The 27,663-nt window shown below is 44.2% G+C and overlaps 1 protein-coding gene across 1 annotated transcript in view; it reads left to right on the forward strand.

Annotated features, from left to right (window-relative positions):
- ITPR1 (inositol 1,4,5-trisphosphate receptor type 1) overlaps window positions 1–27,663 on the forward strand; it is a 186,447-nt gene that overhangs the window by 150,245 nt on the left and 8,539 nt on the right. The window contains exons 51-59 of the mRNA XM_067303517.1: window positions 362–554; window positions 4,577–4,699; window positions 8,198–8,373; window positions 9,648–9,812; window positions 11,491–11,686; window positions 13,013–13,114; window positions 14,785–14,924; window positions 16,248–16,413; window positions 17,232–17,392. Coding sequence (XP_067159618.1) covers window positions 362–554; window positions 4,577–4,699; window positions 8,198–8,373; window positions 9,648–9,812; window positions 11,491–11,686; window positions 13,013–13,114; window positions 14,785–14,924; window positions 16,248–16,413; window positions 17,232–17,392 — 1,422 coding nt within the window. The remainder of the gene's footprint in view (window positions 1–361; window positions 555–4,576; window positions 4,700–8,197; window positions 8,374–9,647; window positions 9,813–11,490; window positions 11,687–13,012; window positions 13,115–14,784; window positions 14,925–16,247; window positions 16,414–17,231; window positions 17,393–27,663) is intronic.

The following is a 27,663-nucleotide window of genomic DNA, read 5'->3' on the forward strand; positions in this document are numbered from 1 at the left end:
TAAAACTGCTCCTCTTTTGCCTATGCAGTAAGCGTGGCTAAAACTTGCTAAGATTCTCAAACTGGGTGACCAGATTGCTCTGGAATTCAAAGCAGGTTTGGTGCAGGATTTGATTGGGCCCTTTGGAAATCCCAGATAAGAACAGTATTACCAGAATAAGACTACAGCATAGAAACTATCACTCTTGGAACTAAATGTAGGCTTACTTTGAAAGGTAAATTAACTGAAGTGTCTGTCAAGCTGCTGTTCTACAGAAATGTGTCTGAGTTTCTACATGTAGCTGGTTTTAAAGGAGGAAAAAAAGCCCAAGAAATAAAAACATCTAAAACCCAGTAAAAACTCTAATAAGACTATTGTTCAGATTGTCAGGTCGGACCGTACAATGGAGCAAATTGTCTTCCCTGTACCCAGTATATGTGAATTTCTCACCAAGGAGTCCAAGCTGCGGATATATTATACCACAGAGAGAGATGAACAAGGCAGTAAGATCAATGATTTCTTCATGAAATCAGAAGACCTCTTTAATGAGATGAACTGGCAAAAGAAATTGCGAGGTAGGTTGCTGTTGCCAATGTCGTTGTGTGAAGTGTTACCAGCAGAGTGCTTAGGTCAGGTTTTCAAAGTTTGAAATATTGACTTGATAGCAGATGGTTCCCCAGTGTGGCAGCAACCTTGATGACTGTTTGAAAGTGTCTGCTCCTCTGCACGATGGCATTATGTTGCAAGGAAATCAAGCTTAATGTTATAACAATATGGACTAACTGGAGAAAATCCAGGGGAAAAAAGTAAGAAAGATCGCAGGTCATCTTTTTTAAGATCCAAGAGGAAGGAACAAATTTGTGGTGTCTTAGCTTCAAGGAGAAGACATTTGGTGGCAGGGAGAAATGGAAAGGACAAAACTGAAGAAAATAGTCAGTTTTCCTTTCCTGTGCTGGGTGTAAGAAGCAGTTGCCTTAATTGCAAGAAAGAAGAAGGCGAGATAATGCAGTACTGATGTGGGCTGCCCGTGGGGAGGGTATGGCATCTCCAGCAACAGAGGTCTTTAAGAACAGGTTGAACAATCATTTGTCAGCAATAGCAAAAGTAGAGTTGATCCTGCCTTTGGGCAAGGAATGGACCAGAAGACCTGCTGATTAAGCCCTTTCCAGCCCTGTAATGCTAATATATCTGAAAGCAAACTTTTTTCAAGCACTGATTTTCCTGCTTTTTCCTCTGAGGTTCTCCCTGGCAGTTAAGAAAACTTTTAAAATTATTTTTCACTCCATGCAGTGCCATCACTTCCCCTAGTAAGCCTTCTATCTAATTTGCCTAAGATTATTTTTTAAAGAATATTTCTGGTTTCACTGAAACAGAAACGTTGCACATGAGGCTCAGCTTCAGTGGACAGCGAGGAGCGGTTAGAATTTACCAACAGTGACCCTCTGAAATGTCAGAGATAAAGCAGCTATTTCCTGCTCAAGTCAACATCTGCCATCTGATACTGCTGTTGTTCCCCATGCTTGAGTCAGCTAAGCTCTAGTTATTAGCGCAAGAGCTCAAACAGGTCCAGAACTCCCTCCTAAACCAAACGTATGGTTGAACAGGCAGTGGACTACTTCTGTACAACTGTCTGCTGTTGTCAACCCAAAAACTGCCTGCAGAGCCAGACAAATGCAAACCATTTAAACGATGTGGTAGCAGAAGTTTTCTCCCTGACAGAGACTGCACTGGTACTCGGGCATCATTGTGTATCCTAGAAAATGTTAGGTTAGATGGGACCTCCAAAGGTCATCTCGTCCAGCCGTCAAAGTTAGGTCAGGTTGCTCAGGGCTTTGCCCAGTCAGCTTTTGACTGACAAAAAGGTGCCCTGGGCACCTTTTCCAGAGCTTAATCCCTCTTGTTGTGAAAAGCTTTTTCCTGTGTCCTATTGGGATTTCCCTTGTTGCAACTTGCGGCTGTTGCATCGTGCCCTTTCGCTGTGCGCCTCCGTGATGAGTCCAGACTCTCTCCAGTTCCTGGTTTGCATGTAAATGTGCAGTTCACGCTAGAGCTGACCAGCTGTCCCACACTGGGGAACAGAGCTCGTGGAAGCTCAATATTTGCTTCTGATTATTGGGGGGGGGTGGTGTATATTTTAACAGATCTTTTAACAGACAAAAGCAAGTTGGAAACCTATTGTTTAAAATGATCAAACTCAGGTATAGATAAGATAGTCTGAAACTTAATCAGCTCTACTGAAATATTTTTTTGATGCATCTGAATACTGAATAGAGTGGGGCTATTTCAACTTAATGATGGCTTGGTACTTCTGACAGCCTCAAAATCCCTGGTGAGCTGTTTCCTAACATAACTTCTACGAACTGTACAGGAGAGATGGGAAAATATAACATTTAAACAAGTGGGCAACTTTGTATTTGACAGCATCCATATATTCTGTTAGGTTTTGTTGTTTAAATCTGTACTTCTGAGTTATTTTAATTGTCTTTGAGGCTATCTCCAAGCAAGTTATGAAAACACCCATAATTAAAAACAGGCTGCAAATAGATCAAAATTGTCAGGAAGTTGTGAAGAATATTTTTATTTAAAAGATGTGGAATTTTTCATTAAAATTATAGGAAAGGTTTTCCTATTGCAGGAAAAGGTTTAGTCTGTCTCCTAATGTTCTGGTCTTGTTAAGCCTTTTAATATAATTGTTTCTCACGTCTTAATTATAGGTTTGTTGTTTTGAGCCATAACAGGTTTGTATTGATTTGTACTCATTGTGGTACAACTTACTGCTTATTCAAACCTGAGAAAAACATCAGCTCAAAATGTTAAACTTAGTGATAAACTTTTTTTTATGTCTGTAAGGAACCATATATTCCCCCCCCCGCCGTTAAGCTCATGCAGCTAGGTTGTAATACGAACACCATAGGTCTCCCAGAGTCTCAGTTAAATATTCAAATGAGCCTTCCAAAACTAGGCAAAAATGCTGCATGTGGCAGATAGCCTGTGCCTACCCCAAATGAAGGTTTAAAGTAAAATCTGGAACTTTACCTAAGAACTTCATGCAGATGGATTCAAGCTGCTTACAAATTCTTTCAGTTAAAATGAAATTGAGATGAGGAAAAATATGGAAAACAATGCATCTTATATTCCAAACATTGCTACATCTCATTTTAGTGAGGCTTAACAGGTGCCTAACTAATTAGGTGCAATCAAACTTAATTTTTACAGTAACTGGGCACCTTTTTGTCTTCCTTTCCTTTGCATTCAGCTGTTCAATGCCTTTGTGTTTTATGTGCATTTCAAGTCGGTATAATGAAGCATTGTGTAACTCGTTTAACTCATGTTTTTGCTTCGGATGCTAGAAGAGATGATTTACTAAAGAGAGGTGGTGGCTAATATGAGATTCAGAATTGCTGCATTCATTAATTTACTCTTCTCTTCAGGCCGCAAGTTTGCATTTTAATCTTTTTCTGAAACTTCACAGTGAGCTGCTTCTCCTTTGCCCTCTGACATCTGTACTCATGTACCCTCCTTCCAAATGGGAAAAGCCTTAGTTCTCTTTCCCTTCATCGAGAGCACTTGAAGTAGATTTTTAACCACTGTAGACTTCTGCAGTGCACGATCTGCTGTACAATAAGCCTTCAGGAGTTAAATTCTAGGGGATTTCAATTTGGTGCAGATGCAATTACCATAAGGCAGCTGCTTAGCTGTCCTTTTCATCTCCTGGTCCATGACCACTTCCGAAAACGAATCTTCTTGCTTTGTGGACCTCTTGATTCTAGCTGCAGAGATTATTAAAATTAGGACTCACTTTTAAAAGTGTTTGTATGTAGCTTTAAGAATTTAAAATATGCCGCTGTTTAACTGTAGCTTTAGCTCTGTAGATGTTTGTGTCCTTTGCCCACAGTACAGAGAGACAGTCACCTGAGCTTGAACTGGGTTGTTATCTTGGGATATGTTGGTCTATTTATCAGCTTGAAGTAAACTTGTCTTATGTGTTTGGCAGCCAGTATTAAACATTTTAGCTTTATTGTTACGTTGCTACGCTGCATTTTGTGCCCCAAGAGTGCACCGAGCACTGTCTTTGGTGTGTTTTTTCTGGCTGGCTGCAGTGGAAAGACATCTTGAAGACAGGTAAACACCTAATGTAGGTGAGCCGCTGGTACAGCGATAGCAGCATGGCTAGGAGGGACGGTGCTGAATCCCGCCTGTGCTACTGTGTTCAAATTTTATTCCTCCTAATTGTTCTTTGTGTAACTCTGATTATGTGAGTACAAAGTATATTATGAGGGGAAACATGAAGTCCATGACCTCTAGGATTTCTGAACTCATTCTCATGCTGCTGCTAAATTGATTCATGTTTGAAAATGCTTTCCCTTTTAACATTGGTCCTTTGCTGTAAAACCCTATCCAGGAAACTGGAAATACCCCGAAGATAAAGAGTAATCAAATAAACTTCAGCATAAGCAGTGGTTGTTACTGCTGTTGATATTGTGCTTCTGGGCGAACTGAAAATAAACTGAGTTTTGGTGGAGATAAATTTTTTTGTATAGTCGTCTTGGTTTTTTGCAATGCTCCTTTAGAAAGTGTTATGTTTTTTCTTTTGCAGCTCAACCTTTCCTCTACTGGTGTGCTCGCAACATGTCCTTCTGGAGCAGTATTTCCTTTAACCTGGCTGTCCTTATGAACCTACTTGTAGCATTTTTCTATCCATTCAAAGGAATTCGAGGAGGTACCAATATTTAACATGCAAAAATATGTGAACAAATAAGGTTTGATGGGCCAAATTCTGTCCCCCGCTTGTCCGTGCAGCCCTATTAACTTCACTAGGGATAGCAGAACAGAAATTGGCTTTTCTTGGTATTGTCTTGAGGTTTAAACTTTGCTGTTTTCAGAGTTATCTGAATAAAAAATGGCCTAGTTTGCAAAGAGATCATGGCAGGGAGGGACACTGTAACATGATTTTTTGTAGTCCTTTCTGTCTTGAGGCATTCATAAGGAAAATGTAGAGCCACGCTTCTTCCTGGGGAGAAAAAGTTATTAAAGACAGACATCGCCTTTAATTACATGACTGTTCTACTTTGTTTTAAAGTTCTGTAATTAAGTATTGAACTAAAAATATAAGAAATGTTAATTTGTTGTTTTTCTTGAGCTCGCATTTTATTAATGTCATTTTCTGTAATATTTTCATGGTTACGTAGCATGTCAGGAGGTCTGTGAGGGTTGCAGAGCTGGGTAGGTGAGATTACCCCGTGTTGGCAGGTGAGGCCTGCAGGAGGGAAGCAACTTACCTAGTGCCCTCCAGGGCAGTGGGAGGTCCAGAATAAGAACCCAGCCTCTTCTCTGGTACTTTCTCTTCTCAGGACATTACCTCTCCGAGCACTTAGATCAGAGCTTGGCTTAAGGAACCAGGGAAAGCTTGCCAGCCTTGCCTCCTGATTCTGGAGCAACCTGCCATTCTGAATTTCCTTGCCATAAGTGGGTAGCAGCTGAGCTTGCTGAGCTATCATTTCTAGCATAAACTATGTGATAACATGTGCAGTTCATGAGGGATTGCACAATCTTGCTGCAGTAGATCTCATGGAAGCTATTTTTGATCCGAACAGTGGGTTTGTGTGAGAGATGGTTCTTAGAGCCAAATCAGTAAATACTTCCAGTGAAGACCTGATTAGATCCAGCTGGTCTTGCTTAGATTCAGCATCTCTGACGGATGCACCCTAAGGCAAGCTGATTGGTGGATTCATGTTAGCAAAAATCAGGAAATATGGACAAATACTCCTGCGAGTGTCTGTATGATGTGTTTATCACTTGTAAAACTGGTATAGAGGAAACGTCTAGGTAGGAGCTTTTGCCACATTTGTGTCAACTGAGGTAAGTAAGAATCCCCGAAGTAAAACCTCATCCTGGAGAGTGTGATTCATGCTCAAGCCTTTACTTCTCTTTCTTTTAATATTCATGATATGACAGGGCCAGGCAGATTTTTATCTTCTCCTATTGAACTTCTCTCTGCATCTCTTTCCTTTGTTCATTGCATACTCCAGAGCCTAAAGAAAACACAGCTCAGAGAGAGCAAGTGGCCTGAAAGTAAGCAAGTTCTCAGCTGAGCTCTGTGGGGCATAAATGCCACTTTACCATTTCTGTGGTTCACCAGTCAAGTTAAATTGAGGAGAGCCTTAGTTTTGTCAAAGTAGTGTTGGATGGCATGTTACGTTAGCGGTGGGATAAAGGTGATCAGCATGGGAAACTTGCATGTAGGGCTTCTACATCGTGAGCAATGCTCAAATACGACATGCGAGAAAGTACAGGATGTGTTGGACCAAAATCTGATGTTACTGAGAGAGGTTAGTTTAGCTAACTCATGAAACATCGGACTCTCGTTTCAGCAGCTATCCCTCTCCTGTCGCAGCAAGCGATCCTAGCAAACGGCAGAATTACCAGCATCACTTTCTGACGAGCTGGTGGTTTAAAGGTTTTAACAAGCACAAAGAGCAACTGAATTTTCCATCTGTAGTCTCAAAGGTCACAAGTTAAAATTTAAAAGTCTGAATTTATGGCTGCTAGTAAAGCTGCTAATTAAACAAGTTCTTTGAGATTGCAAGTTGCAAGATTGGGGGGGAATCATTTGGCATTTTGAAGATGCCCTGCCCTGCATATTTGAAATACTTTATTTATCGGGTAAAGTTTTGATAAAATCTCTTCTTTGACTAGTTATCATCAAGAACGTTTAAAAAAAAAAAAAAGTATATATACAGCTTTAAAGAAAGCAAGCTTTCCAAAACAGATCATTTGGGGGGAAATTCTCAGTGTCTTGAATTGCTCAAACATGTTGAACTCGGAGCAGCTGATTAGCATATGGCTGTGTAGCAGAAGCTGTAAAACTTACGACTTCAGTAGCAGAAACAAGCTTGGGTGCCTAGGATTAGGTACTTAAATTGTAAGAATTCCAGAGACATGGAGAACTTTCTATCAAGTCTTCCGAATTACGCGTTCCTTCTGCCAACAAGCTTGTAATGGACTCCACATGCTGGCGGCAAGCGCGGCGGAGCTAGATTGGGTGCGGACAAGTGGTGAGCGCTGCCTCGGAATTCTGTGTTTTCCAAGGGCACGAAGAGCGCTGGACCCTGCAAGGAGGCCTTCAGCCTCCGGCCACACTCCTGTGCCCAGCGCCGACCGGCCCTGCCGAGCGCTCTGCACGCTCGCCCCTGCTTCCCCGCTCCCTGCTGCTCGCGGCCGGGGGACCGCTTTCAACACTGCACCTCCAGGCTTTTGCCAGCTGCGAGGATGCTTGCTGTGTTCTGGGATCCTAAATTCCCTTCACACGGCGGAAACATCTGGTCAACTGTATGCTTATCAAGCTTTCATCTTCATCTATCCTTTGCTGTCTTTATTAATCTACAGTGATTTGGAACAAAATTAAATGGTTGCTCACTGTAGTCAATGAGAGTAACATTTCCTAACCCTTCTGAATTTGGGAGGAGAAAAGCCTTCCCTGAATATGTTGCTCATAACACGCAGCAGCCCTCTGAGTACCTACAGAAGGGCTACAGAGGGACATTTGGGGGAATCTCACCTTTCTGTCTGGTGAGGTACCAGTTATTTGAAGAAAAACATTTTTTCATGTGAGTTTCAAGAAAAGATGTCTTTTTATATTCTGCACAGACCCAGAGTAAATGGTATTTTAGGCTGAGTATTTTTATCGTTCTTTCACAGAAGTGTATTTTTAGCAATGCTGGCTGATGTTATGTAAGCAGACAGTCTCATGGGACAGTCTAAATAGAACCAGAAATAGCAAGAGATGATAAAAACTGGTACAAGGTTTTTGACCAAAAGCATAATAGAAGAATAGGCTATGAATCAGGAACTAATGAGTGTGGTGTCTTTCTTTGCCTACCCATTCAGTGCATCTACAGAATGTATTAGCAAAACGCCTCTCTTTTTCAGCATTCAAGGTGTGCGAGTAATGAACAGGAAAATGAAGAATCCTATAATACTAGTGCTTATTTACATAATGCTTTAGTAACAAACAAAACTTTAGTAACAAAATTAAAATCTGCTGAAGGCATTGATTTCAGACACTCTACTTAACGTTTTGAAATCAGTAATATCTGAACAGGTAGATTAATGATATTGCACAACAGTAAGATGAAATGTTACTTATCTGACTATTTGGGTTTTTTTTATTTGTAGCACAAAGTACTGAAGGTTTGTTTTTTGTTTCTCTCCATCCTAGGTACACTAGAGCCCCACTTGTCAGGCTTGCTGTGGACTGCTATGCTGATTTCTTTGGCTATAGTTATAGCTCTTCCTAAGCCCCATGGCATCCGAGCCTTAATAGCTTCTACAATATTACGACTAATATTTTCAGTTGGTTTACAACCTACTTTATTTCTTCTGGGTGCATTCAATGTAAGTATTGAGTGGGCTTTGAAGCTCTGTTGCGTCTTATGTAAGGGTTCCTTATCTGCTCACGAAGATGTCGGACAAAAATAGTCTGGAACATTGTGGCAGTGGCAGCACCGGTTGGTGAAGAAGTAATTCCCACTTTGGATTGTTTCTTAATAGAAGTGCTTTGCTGTTTTTCATTTAATCCCGATTCCCTAAATTGGAGAGCTCTAAGGTTTTGTCACAGTCTAGTAACAGCTCCCAGCCCAGCTAAAAATGTTAAGACGCCTCTGCGACCCTAAAGTACTCGAAGTTGTTCTTCCAAACCCTTCTCTTGTTTGGCAACTAAACTACAGTATTTATGGGGTTGTGTAAGATTTACTAAACAATGCATTTCCCAAATGTCTGTCTGTAGTCTGCCTGTCAGTCCAAAGTGTGACACTAAGCAGTTTTGCTATGGTAATGTGGGGACCAAGCATGTAAGCTGAGCCACCAGAGAACTTCATTAGCACTCAAACCTGGATATTTGTGGTCTCTCAGCGAGTAAGCCAAAAATGTTTCTCTTTGACTGAGTCAGCAGGAGCTGTGCAAAGATGCGTCTTCTGGAAGGCTTTGCCTTTATTACAGTGCCCAGCTTTTAAGTGTGCGATTTAATAGTACCCCTTGTCATCGAAATGTGTTAGCAGGTGCCATGTATGGCAGAATCAGAGTTGCACTGTTAGCAGTGCTGTTGTTATTGATAATTATAGCATTTAGCTGGTCCAGGTAAGTGTAAGGGAGTTTTCCCTCTGGTGTTGATGGCTGCTGCTGTACGAGAGGATTATTAAGTACCTGATCCGAGGGTGAATTGCTGAGGGAATCTGGAGTACTTGCTTATTAACAAGCAATAGGGACTGCTGCTTCAGAAATGTAAGTGCTGCTGTAGCCTGGAAAGTTATTTGATTGCAGGAGGATTGGTGCTTAGAATGGTTTAGCACTTTTTGAGGAAGGTTTACCTTTCACACCAGGGTTGTGTTGTTACTTTCTTCTTTAAAACTTCAAATCTTGATGCTGTGGAACAAAAAGCTGAAGATAGTCAGTGCACATGTTTTATTAAAGATCTGACGTTTTAGTTTTGGCTCACTATTGGAGCTGTGCAGAAAATGCAACAAAAAACAGCTTGTGACTCTATGTAAAATTCTGTCGTATAACAGACACTGTAGCATAATTGTTGATACCATCATGTAGCCGAGTTATCACCGACTTTGAAAAATTGCCTTTATTTTTGTGTAACTGATTTATGGTTAATCTTTCCTTAGGTTTGTAATAAAATCATTTTTCTGATGAGTTTTGTGGGTAACTGTGGAACCTTCACTAGAGGATACAAGGCAATGATCATGGATGTGGAGTTTCTGTACCACCTACTATACCTTCTCATTTGTGCTCTGGGACTCTTCGTACATGAATTTTTTTATAGTTTGTTGGTAGGTATTCATTTTGTCCCTTGGATGTTTTTCTTTCTATGTGTTTGTAAAGTCCCATCTCAGGCATATCTAGATGTGTTTTACACTGCTTTCTTTCCATTTTAGTAATAAGAGACCATTATACAGGCACTCTTTTGAAAACTAAATTCTGGCCGTTTTGCTTATGGGAAGTTGCTGTGGGAGACTACAGGACTCCTGCCATATCTCCTGATTTTTGTGAACAAATGAAAGACTTTTGTTCTGAAGTATATTATACAAGAAGTGTTTTTCGTTAAATTTATTTAAAGTTACTCACTACAGTAAACATGCAGTGGTAAAGAATGTGCTTGGCATTTCCCTTTGTAAGGGTTAATTCCCAGACAGCTGAGGTATGAATTTTCTAGGTTAGATGCTTATGAGCCTGCTCTGACTTCCAAGATAATAAAATAATTTAAATTGTTTTGACTCCAAGTAATATCAATGGCTGGTGAAGGTTTGAGTCTTCTCAAGGTCACATGAGTTGTTACCTACATGAGAAAAAAAATCATTGAAAAATCTGACCATATAAATGCTAGCTAAACAGCAGGCACTTGCGGAGTTGCCATGCTTATGAGTAAAAGGCAGACAGTTCTCAAAGATAGCTTATGCTTTGTTATTGTCAATAACTATAACAGTGTGTCCCTGTTTTCTGCGCACTTGGTTTGTTTTGAAGGTTCTCCTTAACTCTAGCTAGACTCTAGACCTCAAGCAATTGACACGGATGCCTGGCATATGGGGTTTTTTCTGTTTTGGTGGAATACGTCTTGCACAACACAGTACTTCTAAGAATAAACAGGGAAAGAATATGTCTAGAGTTGGTGAAGAAAATGTGTCACCTTTAAAGTAAACCTTCAATCCCTTTCAGAACTGTATTTTTGTCCATTTGTTTGGTGCTTGCTACATCCTCTGGTAACTGAATTGGTTATTTTCTGCACTCATGCAGGTCCAGTTTAACTAATCTCTGTCCTCTCATTGTCAGTAGTATAGCCAGCTCCGTCCCTGGGCCGTGCTGGGGAAATGTCACAGGCCCAGCGGAGTGGAAAATGAAGGAAAACATTTGTAAAGATATTGAAACAAAGAGCATTTTCTTGCCAACACTAATTTAGTGAAAATTATTGCTTACTTTAGTTATGTACTCAATAAACTAATTGAATTTTGAATTGTGCTATTTTGACTTTTTTATAAGATGAGGCAGATAATGCTAAAGAAAAAAGTGCAACAGTACCTGTTAGCAATTGTATGTTAAAGCAAGCACTGTACATCTAGCATTTAAGCAAGTAATGATCACAGACACTTTAAGCTAATCAGCGGAACTCCTCAAGCCATGTACGGGGTGTGTTGGTGGTGGATGCACCAAGAAGCACCCGTGGTTTCACCAAGGCTGTGAAGTGCAGGTGAAGAGGGGAGGGTACAGCTGCCTCCGGGCCTCGTGCCTCAAAGTGCGTGGTGCAGGAAAGGTGCAGTGGGGGTGAGCAGCCCCCAACCTCCCACTCGGTCTTTCTTTGCTAAATTCTGACTGCCGCTCTTAAAAATAAATAAAATAATAATAAAAAGCTGTATTGTTAACAGGCTACCCCATGTTATGCCAACATATAACATGCCACCAGTTTTATCGGTAATAAATTTGTTAAACAGCCTTTGCTTTTGCTTTTTTCCGCAGCTCTTTGACTTGGTGTACAGAGAGGAGACCTTGCTGAACGTCATTAAGAGTGTCACTCGCAATGGGCGCTCCATCATCCTGACCGCTGTGCTCGCCCTCATCTTGGTCTACCTGTTCTCAATAGTGGGATACCTGTTCTTCAAAGACGACTTTATCCTGGAAGTAGATAAGCTCCCTAATGAAACACTGCTGCCAGGTTGGTACTTATTTTGACTGTTCCAGTGCTAAAGAAAGTAATGGTCTTGTTTCCTGTGGCATGCTGATTCTTCAAGACTGCAAGACTTGCTGGTTACCTCATAAGTTTTTTCTTACAAAGGACACTGTTTAAGTTAAATAAAAAACAAAGCAAAAAAAATCCACTGTTTGGAGCAAACAGTTACCCCAGGGTTTTTACAAAACGCTGTGATCTACTGCAGTGTGAAGAGGGAAGGGGTGGAGGAACCCCTGGAGATAGCACTTAGGCTGTTCTGCACACATTTGAGATTTTTCCTCTCACTGTTTGCTAAAACAGCTGAGATTATCTAATTCAGCTACACCTACTCCCTCCCCCAGTTTAATTACAAGCAGACTTTAGGTAGGCCATCGTGGGGAAGGCTCTGCACTGGGAGAATTGGTTTGCCAGAGCTTGAATGCTTATATTGGCTTTTAATGGTGGGTTTTGCTTTCAGCATAACAAAAACTAATATTTTATCTCAAATAACTGAATGAATATGAGGGGAAATAACACTCCAAAAGATGTTCCTGGGAACTAGAGCTTTCTATCTCTAACTTGAGTTTGTAGTTTGTATAGACTGTCTTAACTTCCCTCAAATACTTGCTATAGTTTAAATTCCTTACTAGACTTTTCTGTGCTGAACTTAAGTTGCTTATTGTAAGTTAAACGTTGGGAGTTTCTTACCACCCTGTAGCATCAAGCAAGCAACTCGCTGGGTGAGAAGTATAGGAAGGAAGCTTGTTACAGGAGTGGTTTGAGTTTTGTCTTGTTCTGACTTTTGTTTTTTGTTGTTTTTTTTATCTGACGCTTGAGCAAGCATTACTTGACATTTCCACCATTTTTTTTTAATTTTACTGTCAACCCTGTGAAAGGCCCAAACCTGACCGACCCTCTTTTTTTCACATTTCCCATACAGCTGGAGAAATGCCAAAGACGTGTGACTATGTGGCACTTCACTTGTTTTGATACTTGCAAGACATTGTAAGGGCAAGTTTTTAAGGCATCTTGAAAGTACATTCACTAGAACATATTTTTGGAACAATTTCAGTTACTTTCTCGACTTTGGAGTGGATACAAAATAAATGCATAACTTCTGCCTTTAATTCATAGAAGTAATAAGAATTTTATGTTTGAACTTTAGATCTTTGAATGTGTGAGTCAGAGTATGCTGGCCTCCTAAACTCCAGGAGAATACACAGTTCTGCATCTGCCTAGTAATTGCTCACTGACTATGGTAGGGTGCCTTAATGTCTGAGAACTAATGCCTGGAAAATGTTAAACCATTTGATTCATTAACTTGTGTTTTAGATCGCACAGAGTCAGGTGAGACCATGACTGGGGAGTTTCTCTATTCAGATGTGTGTAAAGCAGGTAGTGGTGAAAACTGTTCTTCAATCATTCCTTCTGAACGTGAGTATCTCCTATTGAATTTCTATGTCATACCTTGTTTTCACACTTTTTCTAGTGAAGATCATTAAATTAAAATAAAAAATGAAGTCTTATGCAATCAAATTGGGGAAAAAAGCTATCATGGGACTATTCATCTTGAAAGAGGATTAATTTAAGCCAATAGCATAAATGGCATATGGTACATGAAGTGTTTAAACTAGAGAAACTAGAACTAAACCATACTTAGATAAAACACTGTCATATCTGCCTTATCAATTTGAGAAGGAAGTGATGCAGTTTACCTCTTTGCAAAGTTCGTTATTTTAAAACATTAGGCTATTAAATGCGATCTTGGAGCATAATGCCCTGTGAAGGATGAAGCAGAACATTGTTTATTGTCAGTGTTATTCTATCTAGTTAACTAAGGAAACCATTTTTAATATGTCAGGAAGTACTCCATGGATTAAGTAGACAGGGTAGGTTTGTGGGTTTTGGGGTTTTTTTTTTAAGATCAAGAACATGCATGTGAGATATTACTTGTAGTATAATCATCAGCCTCAGATTAAGTATTGAAATATTTTGGTTTTATTTCCTAGAAAATGTAATTTACTTCTGTGAGATTTAAGTTGCTGGCTGTGAGCACCAGACAGATCATCACTATTTCTCTTAGAAATGGAGCTCTTATATGGTCAAATGTTTCAAAGGTCAATAACAGCCACGAGCCCGTGCTCTCAAGAGGAGATGTCCCTGTTTTGCTCAAGTGTCCTCTTTGTAAACTAAGAGTCAACACTGATACAGGAATAGTGCCTGCCTTCAGCTTTAGGAAGAATGTGCTTTGTCGTCTTTATGTGATTTTGTTGCAGCAGGGATAAGTTTGGAGACATGTTTGTCATAAATAATCAAATTGATACCTCTGGCCACATAAAACCCTGATGTTAGCAGCGCCCAAATCTTTGGCCTTCATTTACTATTTTGGTTGATGGATGTTTCTGGATTGCACAGGGATTTGGGCCCATCTAAGGCTTGTCATGGAAAGGGGGGATCCACTTGTGAGCATATTTATTTTGGAGTGAAAGTCATGAGACTTTTAAGAGGGGCCGGGGGGGAATACATGAGATCAGGGGATTCTAGCAGTTCTAGAACCGAAAAAGTGGAGTTGGAGCCTTCCACCAAATGGTTGGAGGGTCAAAAATAGTGTATTACTTAAGTAAAGTGCTGTTTCCATAGGCAGTGATATTTTAGCCATTTGAAAAAGCAGAGTGGAGGTTGCCATTTTGAGTGCAGCCCAAAGGCTGTGCAATCTGTTAGGCACCAAGGGAGAGTGTAAGAGGCAACACTTTGTCCTCCGAGCTGTCAGAAAGCTCTGATTCTGTATAAACAGGCATCTGGTGAGCTCGAGCTGCGCACGCTCGCAGGCATGGAAAGAGAATTTTAACCCAGTCAGAGACAGCAGCTGAAGCACACGAGAAAACCCCGGTGGGGAGCGGAGGGCAGGCCAGAGCCAAGGCAGGTGCCCCGCTCCCGTGGTCTGCTCTGCGCTGACTCTGAGCGAGTTTGTCACACCGGCCGGAAATCTGGCAGTTTTTGCACAAGAGAGGGCGAGCGAGCACGTTCCCAGCAAAGAATGGGGAGAATTGTTTAAAACTGATCTCCTTGTCTTCTAAACATGTCTCTGCTTGCTGTGTCAATAGAAGTGATTGCCGAAGAAATGGAGGAGGAGAACAAGGAGCATACGTGCGAGACGCTGCTGATGTGCATTGTCACGGTCCTGAGTCACGGGCTCCGCAGCGGGGGCGGAGTGGGTGATGTGCTCAGGAAGCCGTCCAAGGAGGTAAAGCACCGCTGCCTGGGGGCGGCGGAGCGATAACCACCACGGAGGGCTGGAGGTCAAGTTCTGCTGGGGAAAATGTGTCTGTGCTCTGTTTAAACAGATGTAGGATACGTTGTGAACGAGAAGGGACTGCAGTTTCCCTCAGTGTAATCAAGTTACATCTCTGCAGCATCATGTTAAGCAGCAGCCTGTCCAAACAAGCTTCCACAGATCCTTTTTTCCCTAGTAAAAGAGGCTTTTTTAGCTTAAGGACTGTCCAAAGTGGGGCCCAAATGAGCAGGAATGGTGTAGCCCACAGTCTGTGCTTTGCAAATGGAGCTGAGAAGAGCTTCCTCTGGGAAGTTCTCCTTTTGGGAAGGAAGAGAGTCCTTCCTCTGGGAAGGAAGGACTTTTTCTGTTTGGAGCCATCGTCACAGCATGGCCAAAGCAGCAGGACCTTTCCCCAATGCCCCGGGCTGCCCACGTGGCTGCCTCCGTAGCTGACTGTAGCTGTCTGCATCTCGGTGTGTCTTCCCCCACCCTTCCCCAAACCAAAGGGGCAGGCCTGCGCGGAGGGGATGCTTTACACCTTGCAGCTGGGGAGAAGGTCCTCCTCAATCCCCCTTTCACCATCCCTCTTCTTCCAGTAGCTTTGAGTCTGTTTTGTTCGAACCAGGTAACAGACGGTAGAGCGGTATATATTGGTCTGCAATTTCAAACTATTTTGTAATATTTAGCCTGATTTCTGCTTAAAATGGTTTAAAAGTTACATAATTCCTAATAAAACTTTGGCACCCAACTGGCTTAGATGTTTCTGAAAATGGGGCTTAGGTATGCAGGCCTCCAGTAAATATGAGATGGGCCCTGCGAAGTGCAACTTAGTTTCATGTTTCATTTAAGATGATCTACATGGCTGTTAACATAAATGAATGAAACTACTATGAAATTTCAGTAAAAGACTATAGTCACCACTGGTGCTATCTGGGCATATAAGCAGATTAATAAAGGGATATAATTAGGAGCAGCTTGCAGGGAGGAGGTATGGGAAGAGCCAATTTCAGTGTGTGTGTGAGGGAGAGGAGGAAAGACTTGTGGATAGTAAGCGGAAAGAACAACTTCACAGAGGCTGTATACTGTTAGCTGACTAATTTGACTTTTCTTTCAGTAATCTTGCATTTTAGTTTCATTTAATGTTTCGAGTCCTAAGTTATCACTGGAAAGCATCAGAAACAGCGACTCAAGGAGGGGGTGGGGGCAGCATACACTATTACTGTGGGAAAGGAGGTCTAAGGGTCAGACGTGCATGTATTCGGGTTGTTAATCATTAAATTCTGTATCTTGCAGGAACCTCTCTTTGCTGCTAGAGTGATATATGATCTGTTATTCTTCTTCATGGTCATCATTATTGTCCTTAACCTGATTTTTGGCGTGATCATTGACACTTTTGCTGATTTAAGGAGTGAAAAACAGAAGAAAGAAGAGATTTTAAAAACTACTTGCTTTATTTGTGGTAAGTGTAGAAACATACACTTAAGAACCAGGAGCGATTCTGTCATAAAGCTAGCTGCAGACCAGCATACCCAAGAAATCTATGGTTTTAGGAAACAAGAGTCTTGAATTATTGGCTGTTCCTATCTTGCATTCCTCAACTAGTTGATATTCTCGGGGACCATATGCGTAGGAACTTGGCAGGAAAAAGAGAAGGGGAGTGTATTCTCAGTATACCACTTTTTCTTCAAATCCTTAGTTTCTCCTGTGTTTCAGCAAACAGTTTTATATTGGAGCAGGAGAGATTTTATAAACAGATTACTTTTCCAAGGATGCAGAGTGATTAGTAGTGTCTGCGAAGCAGTTAATTCCAAATGTACTGATGTGAAAAACCGAACTGCTGAGCCTGCGAGTCCAGCATGGTTAAATGACATGGTCGTGCAGAAGTTACATAACACATACACTGGCATAAGTAGCCTTTGGAAGTTTGCTGCAAAGCAAATGTTGCATTTTGGTACCATTTTGCCTAAAAATAGGAGATGTGTTATGAAATCCAATAAACTGGTTTCATACTAGGTAGCCACCTTTCTTAACTAAAGGTTTTCTGTTAGGTGCAGTAAATGTAACCACTGCTCCTAATGCCGCCTTTTCTCTCTCCTCTTCCCATTGCACTGTGGCCATTTGTTACAGATTTTATCCTTATTATTTAGTGTTCATTTAAGAATGATTTTTTGAGTCTTAAGTAGTACAAGAAACTGTACAAACAAATTTGTTCTTAGAACTCATTTTCTTAGTAACACTTTACAAATGCTAAGGGTCATGTATGTGTCACTCTCGTAGGTCTGGAAAGAGATAAGTTTGATAACAAGACGGTCACATTTGAAGAGCATATTAAAGAAGAGCACAATATGTGGCATTATTTGTGCTTTATTGTGTTAGTAAAAGTAAAAGATTCAACAGAATATACAGGACCAGAAAGTTACGTGGCAGAAATGATCAAGGTGAGTTTGGAGTGTGTGTGCATATGTATATATATTGTTTGTTTTTTCTAAACTAGGCTGATCTGCTGAGCTATTTGGTAAATACAGTGCTCTGTATTAAGCAAAAACTTGGAGTAAGACTTTTTCTACAGTAATAGGCTTAATCCAATACCATTCCTTTTAGGAGTGTCCTCTAAAGATAATAAAGTTAAGATGTACTTGTCAAAGTAACTCGATAAAAAGGCATTGCAGACGTGGTACCACGTTGCAGGTTCCAGCCAGCTGCGGCAAGCTGGTGGCTCAGAGGGTGCAGGAGAGGTGCTCTGGCAAACCCACGCGTGCTGCAGCACAGCAGCTGGGGATTTGCGTCTGCGTACCTGCGGCTGCTAAGCCTCTAAAACATTCACGTGTGTCTGCCAAAGGAGGTAGCAATATAAGCAGTGAAATCTAGGTAGCCGCCGTGGTTTTGGATCAGTCACCTAAGGATGAGGAGGGGTTATTCGGTTCTCAGAACTGACGTACTACAGTTCAAAAGAGAATACTTTCACACTGGTAGAAGTGTCTGAAGTATGACATACAGGTTATAACCTGTCCCAGTATAAATATCTTAAACTGACTTCTAAGATTTGTTGTCATATGATTTTAGCTTATTGCTGTAAGAAACTCAAATTAGTATCTGCTCAATTGTAAAGCCTTTTAATGAGAGAATTAAAAGGCTAGTCGCTGCCAAGCTGCAGGTTCAGAGCTCCTGGAATTAGATCCTTTGTTTCTAAACCCCAATTATGAATTTGTGTCTTCTGGCTGGTTAGCAAAAGCTCTTTCTGATTTATAACACTTCAATTAATTATTTCTTTATTTGCCTTCAGCCTCATGAACTATATTCATGTAAAAAGCGGAATACTTGTCATCTTATCTCTAGGTTTTTTGGGGGGGGGTTGCTGTAGAGGTGCAGTATATCTTTAAGCGGGCAATTTATCTTGACCTGTTCAGAATGTAAATCCCCCTGAGACCTCTTAGAGGTTAAACATGTTACTTTGGGGTCACTGAAGTGTATGTCCTAGTTTTGGATTTCTGCCTCTGTAATGAGATCTTAAAGAAATCTTGTGAACAATCACCTGATAGAGGATTAGCACAGCGAGATAACCAAGTACATCACTGCTGCTTTCTAGTCTGACTCGACTGTATTGCTCCCTTTATTTGTCCCACCACAGTAACTGTTAGTTCAGGAGGAAAGATTGCACTCTTTTAAAATGTTGCTGCCTGTACAGGAGTATTTTATATGCTGTGTTCAAACTAGTTTAAAAAAATTGTTCAAAATAGCTAACAACTTCTTAACTAATTATAATTTCAGATTAGTAGTTCAAATTAGATAGGAATAAAAACCAGTCCTGGAATGTGATTGCAGGAAACTCAAAAAGTGAAGAACTTTTGCCAGAAATACAGGAATTTCATTTGTAGAACTGACAGCAATGGCTGTTACTATGTGTCGAATGGGAACATGCATAAATCATGCAGGGACCAAGTGTCTCATGCAGGTGCGATTTTATATAGCTATGTGTTTTGGGTGGAGATTTTGTGTCTTGTAGCTGCTGCTTTTGCAGTTCATGAGCCAGTTTGGAACGGAGCTCATGCGGTTGCAAGTGTGCCTGGCCGTGCCACGCGGGGCTGTTGCAAGCGTGCTGTAACCGCACGAGCTGGGGAATAGGAAGTAAGTTTGTGCTTTGCACATCAGTTGTCTCCCACAACGCAGCACCAGTGTGACTAGCGCAGCACGGGCTGCTGCTAGCCTCCCCTGGCAGTTCTCAGCAGCGTTTTGCAGTCTAGATACTCCTTAAGACTGATCTGGCAATCTTCTTTTGAAACCTCGAAACCGTTTCTTTCCATCGTCCTTTGATATTAAAAACATTCTCTTGTTCTTTTCTGCCCCAGAAAATCTGAATTGAAAAAATTTTAAATATATTTCTGCATCAGACCTGTTTTAAATACTTCAGTAAGAGTCGGAAGTCCTTTCTTCTGCTTGAGGTGTGTCTAGGAATAACTTAGTCCATGGTTCAGATTTGATTCAAACCTCCTTTTTGTCTTCATCCCATAAACAAAACTAAAGTAAAAGCTAAAGCAAAGCCTTCAATATATCAGCGATTCCAAAGGTTCAGATTACCTTGTCAGAGGTGCTGGTGTATTTTGTCTTTTTGTATGGAGAGTGAGAGGGAACCCATGATTGCTTTACATCTGCAGCTACCACGTTCTCCTCAAAAGTCTACTTATTTCATGGTTAGATTTAAAAGGGAATTTTTCCCCACATTTTCAGACTCAAGGTGGCACTCTAACATCTTTGGTAATGACATAGATGGGGCAGCTCTTTTTCCATTGCCTGTTATGCAGTACCATTGTTCAACTGAAATATAGACACATTTTTAATAGTTTAGGATAGGAAGCATCGTATGCTCTAGATCATACTATGATTATAAAATACACCTCAAATATGATTCACCTTTGCTCTGACTCCCAACAGAATGTCTTTAGAAACCTCTTAGGTTTCTGCCTTTTGGCAACAATCAAAATTTGTATTTGTGGGGGTTTTTTCCAAGCATCACAGAACATTTAAAACAGAATTTAGGACACTGAAATTATATTCACCATCAGCTTGTGAGTTGCCTCCAGTGCTGCTTGTACAGTGCTTTAAAGATATTTTAAGTACTGTGTTATCAAATGAAATTGTCCATGTTTTTTTTATGCCAGTTAGTGAATATTCACAAGCTTTAAGAATGATCTTCGAATTTGATGTTTTCTTATCTAAAAATAACATGTGCAGAGAGGCAATTTTAAGGCTATCCACTGCACTGGATGCAGCAAAGCTAAATCTTGCCCATAGAGTATAACCTGCAGGAATCTGATCCAGCATAAAAAGAAATTGTAGCCGTGAAAATCAGTGATTAATTACAATTCTTTAGTGCATTTCTGTTTCTTCATGTATAGAGGCTAATGAAGTTAGTGCCAGTGTGCAGAAAGAAGTCAATAATTAAACTCGGAAACCAAGTTTAAGGTTTAGAAGTATTTTGCATACCATAATCCTCATCAAAATAAACAACAAAAGACCACAGTGATCTGACAAAACCTAATCTACCATATCTCAGTGCTGCTGGTTTGTGACTATACCTTCCATAAGCTTTTTCCAGCCTATGAGACAAATACGGGTCTGTCTTCATTGTTTATAATTCTCAGATTTTTTTGTTGAATTTTCTTTGTTTGTGGCATTCCCGTTTGTGTACTGTAACATGGGAACCGTGCTGCTGTGGTCCTGTAGCTACAAGATTTTGGTAAGAAACCTGGAATTCATCCCCAGCTTTTTCAGCTGTAAGTAGGGATACTGTTCTGCTTCATTAGTGAGATGAACAGGTGCCTGCTGTGATGTCCAGCGCCAAATTTGTGAGACATCTTAAGATTCTTGGTTAGGAATCGCTAGAGAAATGCAAGGGGAAGAAGTGGAATTGCTGGCTCTGTTTGATGTAAAAACTGAGCTTGCATACACGCCCTAGTTGTTCAAGTGAATCATCTGCTGTCTTAAAATTCTTACCAGCGTTTCCAAGGTTGATAACTTTATGGATTTCGGGAGATGGCAAACGGAAGCTTGGCACAAAGCAGATCACCTTCTAAATGCATTCCTGAATGGTCTCATAATATGTATTTAATAGCACAGAGAGTACCATAAGAAGTGAGGAAACATCTAGTGGTACTAGGAATGGCCTTTAATTCTTACTGCTTATAAAGCCCTTCTGATGACCTAACTTCTGTTCATCTAGCTAAATCACTGCAGATGTTCACTTAAGATAGTGAGGCTTCAAGATGGATCAATGTCTTTTGAAAAGTGTTTATCTGGAAAGTATGCTAATGGTGTTACAGAGCCGACAGTCCAGCGCGTCTCGTGTTTCCCGTGAACAAAGGCATATGGTTCGGTTGCTATATTGCTTTGTAGTCACCAGGGAAGATCAGGTGATGTCTGAATAATACCGTGTGTGTGGGAGGTGGGGGGATCCACTTATCGTGTTGGCCAGACACTGACATCCACACCCAAATGACTAATGTGAACTTGGTGCAACTCCCTACAGATTAATTCATTTAAATGCCTTCTCTACCCATCCTCGCAGGCTTGAGAGTTTGCTCTTAAGTTTTCTGCATTTGCCTCCACTTGCTGTAGCAGACTGGCGTGTAGCAGCCCCGCTGGTACAGCTGTCTTCCGAGCATTGGCAAACCTCTGCTACAGACAGCTGTTTGCAGGCATTTGCAGTAGGTAACAAATTTGTGCTCTGAAGCTCGGTACATGGAGAACCACATGCGCGCGCTCAGCTTTTGTGCACGAGGCGTTGTGCAGGCAGCCGCAGTGTGCTGCCGCTCGCTTGGGCGAGTATTTGCATAGACAGCTCTTGCGTACGTAACGTGGATTTGCATATCCACCTTCATGGCAGCCTTTGATCCATGTGGGTAAGAGCCACATGGCTGTGAGTGACTTTGTGCACACAGATGTGCACATTAGAAAATAAAGACTTGTTTGGAGAAGTCTTTAACGTGGAGCTTCTGAACTAGTCCTTGCCATTTGGGCAAATTTTTGATCTCGTGTTGCACCAAGGACACATGTCATATAACCTTTATTACAAAACCGAGGTAGAGTGGTGTAAGGGCTTGCCCAAGCTCACGTGTCCAGATCTAGAGCTCTGACTCCCCAGTCTTAAACTGGGTTGTGTCATCATTTGAGAATAAACCTTTCATAAATAGAAGTGATGGTGCAGGTACTCTTATGGAATTTGGAGTGGAAATGAAGACTTAAAGATTTCCTTTCGTGCCCGAATTAACTTCTTCGTACAAACTGGACATTTAACTGTAGTAGTGTTTCTGTTTTCTTTTTGTATTGAGCTAAGTGCCATACCTTAGTTGGAAAGTATTTATTATTATTACTTAGAGTATTTAGTGTAGCCCTTGACTTCTGCCAAGTCTTAGCCTCCTGGTAAGCAAAGGGCATGTTTCATCAGTCTCATAAGCTTTTAAAATTACGTTCTTCCAAAAGTGCAAGTTTGACTTGAAAGGAATTCTTAAGGGATTAAACTCCTAGCCGTGACTGTCTTTGTGCTCTGAAGCACAGCAGTGGAAGTGCATAATTCAGAACATGCATGACGCTCACGTAATAATAATGACTTTAAATGGCTCCTATTTCCCCAGGCTTTATATTGAATAAAATTCAATCGGAGATGGCCTGGACAGTGGAGTTAAACCAAAGCGCCTATAGGAATGACAATTGGCAGGCCATGATGCTTCCCAAAAGTGTTTTGATAGGGACTTACCGATTCCAGCATTGGAGAAAGATATGAATATCACCGAAATCTCAGTTTGAGGAAAATATGAGAAACTTGGTTACATTCACGTGTAATTTGTGCTTGGAAATCCTGCAGTTTTGGACAAAATCAAAATCAAACAGGGAAAAAAAGATTGTCGTGTCAGTACTTAACAAACCAACTGCAGGCGCTGGCGGGAGAGCAGCCTGTACAAAGAGCTCGTACACAGTTCCCCAGTCATACGTTAAGAAACTGGGGCTTCCGTGTTCCCGGTAGAAACGAATGCTAACGCTAAGCGGGGGAGAGAAGGAGCACTGAGGAGGGCAGAGTTTGAACGGGAGCTGATAGGGCTTAATTTGGTGGCATCTGCCAAACAAGCTGCATCTTGAGATACCTTACCCGAGTTAGCTAATATAATTACAGGGTTAAATAATAAATAATAGCAGAGGCAGAGAAGAGCAGAGAGGTGTGTTTGGCCCCTGGCTGCTGGAAACACTGTGTCATAGGCATTGGTCTTGAGCTCTGGATTTAGTTAGCTAAGCTGTTGTTCCACCCTTGGAATAAGAGTTGGGATGCAAACCAGAAGCTGCATGGAGGGAAATGTTGGTCAACCTGATCTTCCCCACGCAGCATTAATCCGCTCTTCCCTCCAGAGGTGCCCGTGGTGGTGTGCTCTCCAGCCTGCTTCAGACAAAACTCTCGTTGCTGATGTTAAGCTTATGTGGCCGAGTTTGTGGCTTTCTCTGATAAACCACCTGGGCAGGGTTAAGCTCCACAGTGAACCTGCATCTGCGGGAGCGAAGGTGCAGTAGGGCCGGGGGTCGCGAGGAGACATCGTCATTGGAGATGGGTGTGATTAAGTATGTGACGCCCCTGAAGCAACTGCAGCCGAGGGGGAGCACGGATCTGCCGTTCAGTGCAGCGTGGATGCTCCATTGCGAGCTGGGGCAGCCTCCTCTCGAGCACCCAGCAAGGCCTCGCTGTGTGTCCGGGCTTCTCCTCCCTGCCCCAGGGCCCTCTGCCCTTCCAGTTTGGAGTATCGCGGCAGTCGTGCGGCTCCCAGCAAGCAGCCCCGCAGCAGGAGCGAACCGCCTCCAGGCCCCCGCGCTTGCGACGCGGCGGTGCAGAAACCCCCATCAAGGGTTTCGCTTTGGCCGAGTGAGTCTCTCCTCTGCCAGCAAGAGATGGGGGTGGGTGAGATGAGAAGGGAACGCTTCGGCCCCCTGTGACGGCTGGTTTGCACCACGCGTTGCAGCGGCGATGGATCCCGAAGCCCTTTGCCGGGAGCGCGCTCCAGGGGAGCAGTGTCCTCGCAGGCTGAAGTGCGCCCGCCCCGGAGCAAGCTGGTCCCAGGGCACCCCAACCCTTAAACCAAAACTGGGGGAAAAGGGAGGGGAGAAGGGAGTTGTGCTGGGGAGGATAAGCTGTTGGACCTGGAAAGCCGTCCAGAACCGCAGCCCTGGAAACCTTCCTGGCTGCGACGCCCGTCTGCAGCTTGGCCCGCTCCCGTCTGCGACCCGGCTGCAGCGTGGCCAGCCGGCCCTGACTCCCGGCCACCGCTTCCCCCAGCCCGGGAATGCCGCGGCGCTCCCGGCCGCTCGGAGGCCGCTGGGCTCTCACCGAACACGTTGTGCAAGAGTAGGGGGGTCACGCGCCGGTGCCGTCCGCGAGCGGCTGCTCATGCAACCTTTGCCTATGTAATCGGCTGCCCGATCGATCGTGATGCAATCCGTCCTGCCCCACTTAAAACCTAGAGCCAAACAACCAGAAGTAGGTTGCTGAGCGCGGGTGGCACTGTAATTTCTGAAGGAGTAAGGAACTCTCTTTTGGGAATTCCCGCAAGAGCCGTCCGTCTCCGTCACGTTAAGTCAGGCGATGTTTGAGGTAACCGCGTCGCGGACGAGCAAAGCGACGCGCAGTGCAAGCACGTTCCTGGCAGCTGCCTTCTCCTGCCCCCGTGCAACCCCCAGATGATGAACCCAGAGTAACAGTGCAAAGGGGTTTTGTGTCACTAGTCCCCTGTCTAAAGACACGGTGCATACGAGGGTGTGACGATATTTGGGGGGGGGGGGGCATCATAAAGTGCCATTTTTCATAGAGGGGAGAAGTGAGATTCGGTGTGAAAGACGTGATGTCGAGCCCCGTGCGGGAGGAAAAGATAACGTGGTGTGGAGCTTCGTCCAGGAAATACAGGAAAGAATCAGGAGGAGTTTCATCTCGCCACAAACGCAGTCAAGTAGTGCCTAAAGCTTTTCATTTTCGAAGCACTTTGCAGAGCTGCTTATCAGCCGTACAGGCATGATTTTTACCGATAGGTGACAGAAGCTGAACTTTGCTGCTGCCGCCTTCCCTGGGCCATCTGCGGAGGGCAGCTGGAGGAGCTCGTCACTCGCCAAGTTGTCTCTCGGCAGCCCTAGATCCGAGGCGGAGGAGCAAGCGGGAGCCGGGAGAGGCGCGGGGCCTTCCCCGGGGCTGGGCCGCCTGGCAGCAGCCTGCTCCCGCAGCCGGCGCTGGCACGGCGCCGGGGGGCTGAGCCGATGCAGCTGCTGGCACGTTCTGCGCCGAGGCTGCCGCAGGAACCTTTCTTAGAATAAACTCTTCAGCAGAAGCAGGGCAGAGCAAGCACTTCTCAGAATGAATTGCATCTGCATCATGCAGCACGGCTTCCTCTTTTTTTAAATTTCCAATCATGGACATTTTAAGAGACTGGTCAACATCGCCCCCATGTCTGAGATTTAATGATATTTGCTTTACAAGAGGGACTTTTCCAACTTTACCTAGAAAAGAGCTAACCCGAAACCCTGCGCTTGTGGTTAGCCAGCTTCCGTCAGTGGCTTTAGTCAGTTCGTCTGCTCGAGCGGAGGAAGCGGCCGCTGTGACGGGAAGAGGGAGCCGGGGGCACGGCGGGATCGCGGCTCCGGCCGGGGGTGGCGCACGGGGCTGCCGCTCGGTGCCTCTGGAAAGCCGCCCGGCCTGCAGCGCAGGACGCACGGGCGCCCTGGCGTCCGCTTAGAGCTCAGCAGAGCCGAGACCAGCCCGGCACCGAGCCCTCGCTCAGCCTCGAGCAGTCTCTCGGCGGGAGCCCGGGGCGCTCGCAGGCACCCCTGCCGCGCTCCTGCTTGCTTTCACCGTTCGCCCGGCCGAAGGCATCGTTAGCGATTCGTTTCCAGCAAACCAGCCCCCGGAGCAGCCCGGCGCGGGCGCTGGGGCCGGGCTCTGCCGTTAACCGCCGTCGCCTCCCGTTTCTCAAGCCGCTTTTTAGGGTGCCGCTGCTGTGCAGCAGCGAAGCGCCCTTCCTATCCGAAGCCGGAGCGGCGGGGTTAGCGCGGGGGCGCGCCGCCGTGCCCGCCTCCCCCGTGCCGTGCTTCGGCCTGGGGGGTCGCGTGGCTCCCGGGCACCGGCGCAGCAGCTCCGGGCTCCGAGTGAGTCACGTCCTCAGTGCACGAGACTTTTATGGAAGCAGCAAGTCTCGTTTCCTTTTCGCCAGCCTTCTCCTTTCGCAGTCCTTGGTATTCGCACGGATCATTTTTATTTTTAATCTTTCTGCACTGCCATGAGAATTAGAGAGGCGCTTTTTTTTCTTTTCTTTCAAGTGAAAGCCAAGGTTTCCCATGCTCAAGAGACTCCAAGGGCCGGGGCTTTCACAGAACCAGTAAATATGAAACCTGTGTCAGAGCTGCAGAAGCTGGGGATGCTGCAGTGTTTGCTGGCTTCGTTTCGCCCCTGCCTGCCGCTGCCAGCCCCTTCGCTGCCTGCAGTGCTCCAGCTGCAACCCCGCGCAGCTAACGCGGGTGCTTGTATTGCCAAGCAACGGCAGCAAGCGCGTGAGGACGAGGGTCTGGGAACACTTGAGAAGTTCACCGGTTTGGGAAAAAGTAAAATAAGTGTTTCCACAGCACTTAAGGACAGGGGTGGAGGCGGGCAGGAGCTTCAGGGCTCTGCGCTGCGTCTGCTTAGAAACTTCAGCGCAGGGAGCTACGGCTGCAGGTTAGCCTGGAAAAGCGCATTTTAGTCTAATTACATTTCAGCCTAACTTGCTTAATCTTTGAAGCCGTTGGGCCTGCGGGAGCGCGCCAGAGGACCGGCGGTAGTTTCGGTTTGCCTTGCCCGGGTGGGGAGGGGAAGTGCTTTGTGGCTGAGGCGCTGGGCCGGAGCGGCCGGGCGTCAGGGCTGCCCTCCCTCCCCTGCGCGAGGGCTGCGCTGCCCTTGGAGTGCAGGGAGACGTTGCATAGCGCTGCTATTAAATGTTGGCTGTGGGGCTGTCTTTCCCTAAAGTCCCAATACCTTGGCGCTTGTCTTGATAAAGGCTCTCCATATTTTTCTTTTATTAGCAGAAATCATCTGCCCCGTAGACCGAGATGCGGAGAAAAGCCTTTGCGGCAGTTTTGCCGCCCGTGGGCACCTTGGTTGCGTTACATGGGAAAGGGCCTCCTTGATGCCCTTCCGTCCCTGCGCTAGTGAACTCCAAGCAGATTGGAAGCAGCTCGGTGAAGGTCACGCTCACGGCACCTGCCTTCCCGTCCACCGCGGCGGAGCGCCTGCGGCCCTGGCTTAGGTGGCGTGGGTGTTCCCGGAGGTGACGGAGGGGGGTGTCCCCAGTGGGAGCGCCCCGGCCTCCTTACCTGCGCGTCGCCCCAACCTCGGGCAGCGTCTCCCAGAGGGGCGCACGCACAGCCTGGACGGGAAACCAGCTGGGGACGAGCGGAGGTGTCCGCGTGTGGTGTGCACCCCTCCTCCTCCTCCTCCTCCTCCTCCTCCTCCTCCTCCTCCTCCTCCGCGGCTTTCTCCTCCGTACCCACATCTGAGCTTAACGTCACGGCTGGGTACGTGAGGGTGCATGCGAGCCTTCGGGTGCACTGAACAAAACCCAGCGTGCGCCCACCGAAGCTCCTGGCTGTAACTTAAGCCTGGAATTTCAGGGCGCTCATGTGCCTGAAAGGAAACGCGACTGTAAGCAGTTCAGGAGAA

This window comes from Apteryx mantelli, chromosome 12 (genome assembly GCF_036417845.1).
Source record: "Apteryx mantelli isolate bAptMan1 chromosome 12, bAptMan1.hap1, whole genome shotgun sequence".
Classification (NCBI taxonomy): domain Eukaryota; kingdom Metazoa; phylum Chordata; class Aves; order Apterygiformes; family Apterygidae; genus Apteryx; species Apteryx mantelli.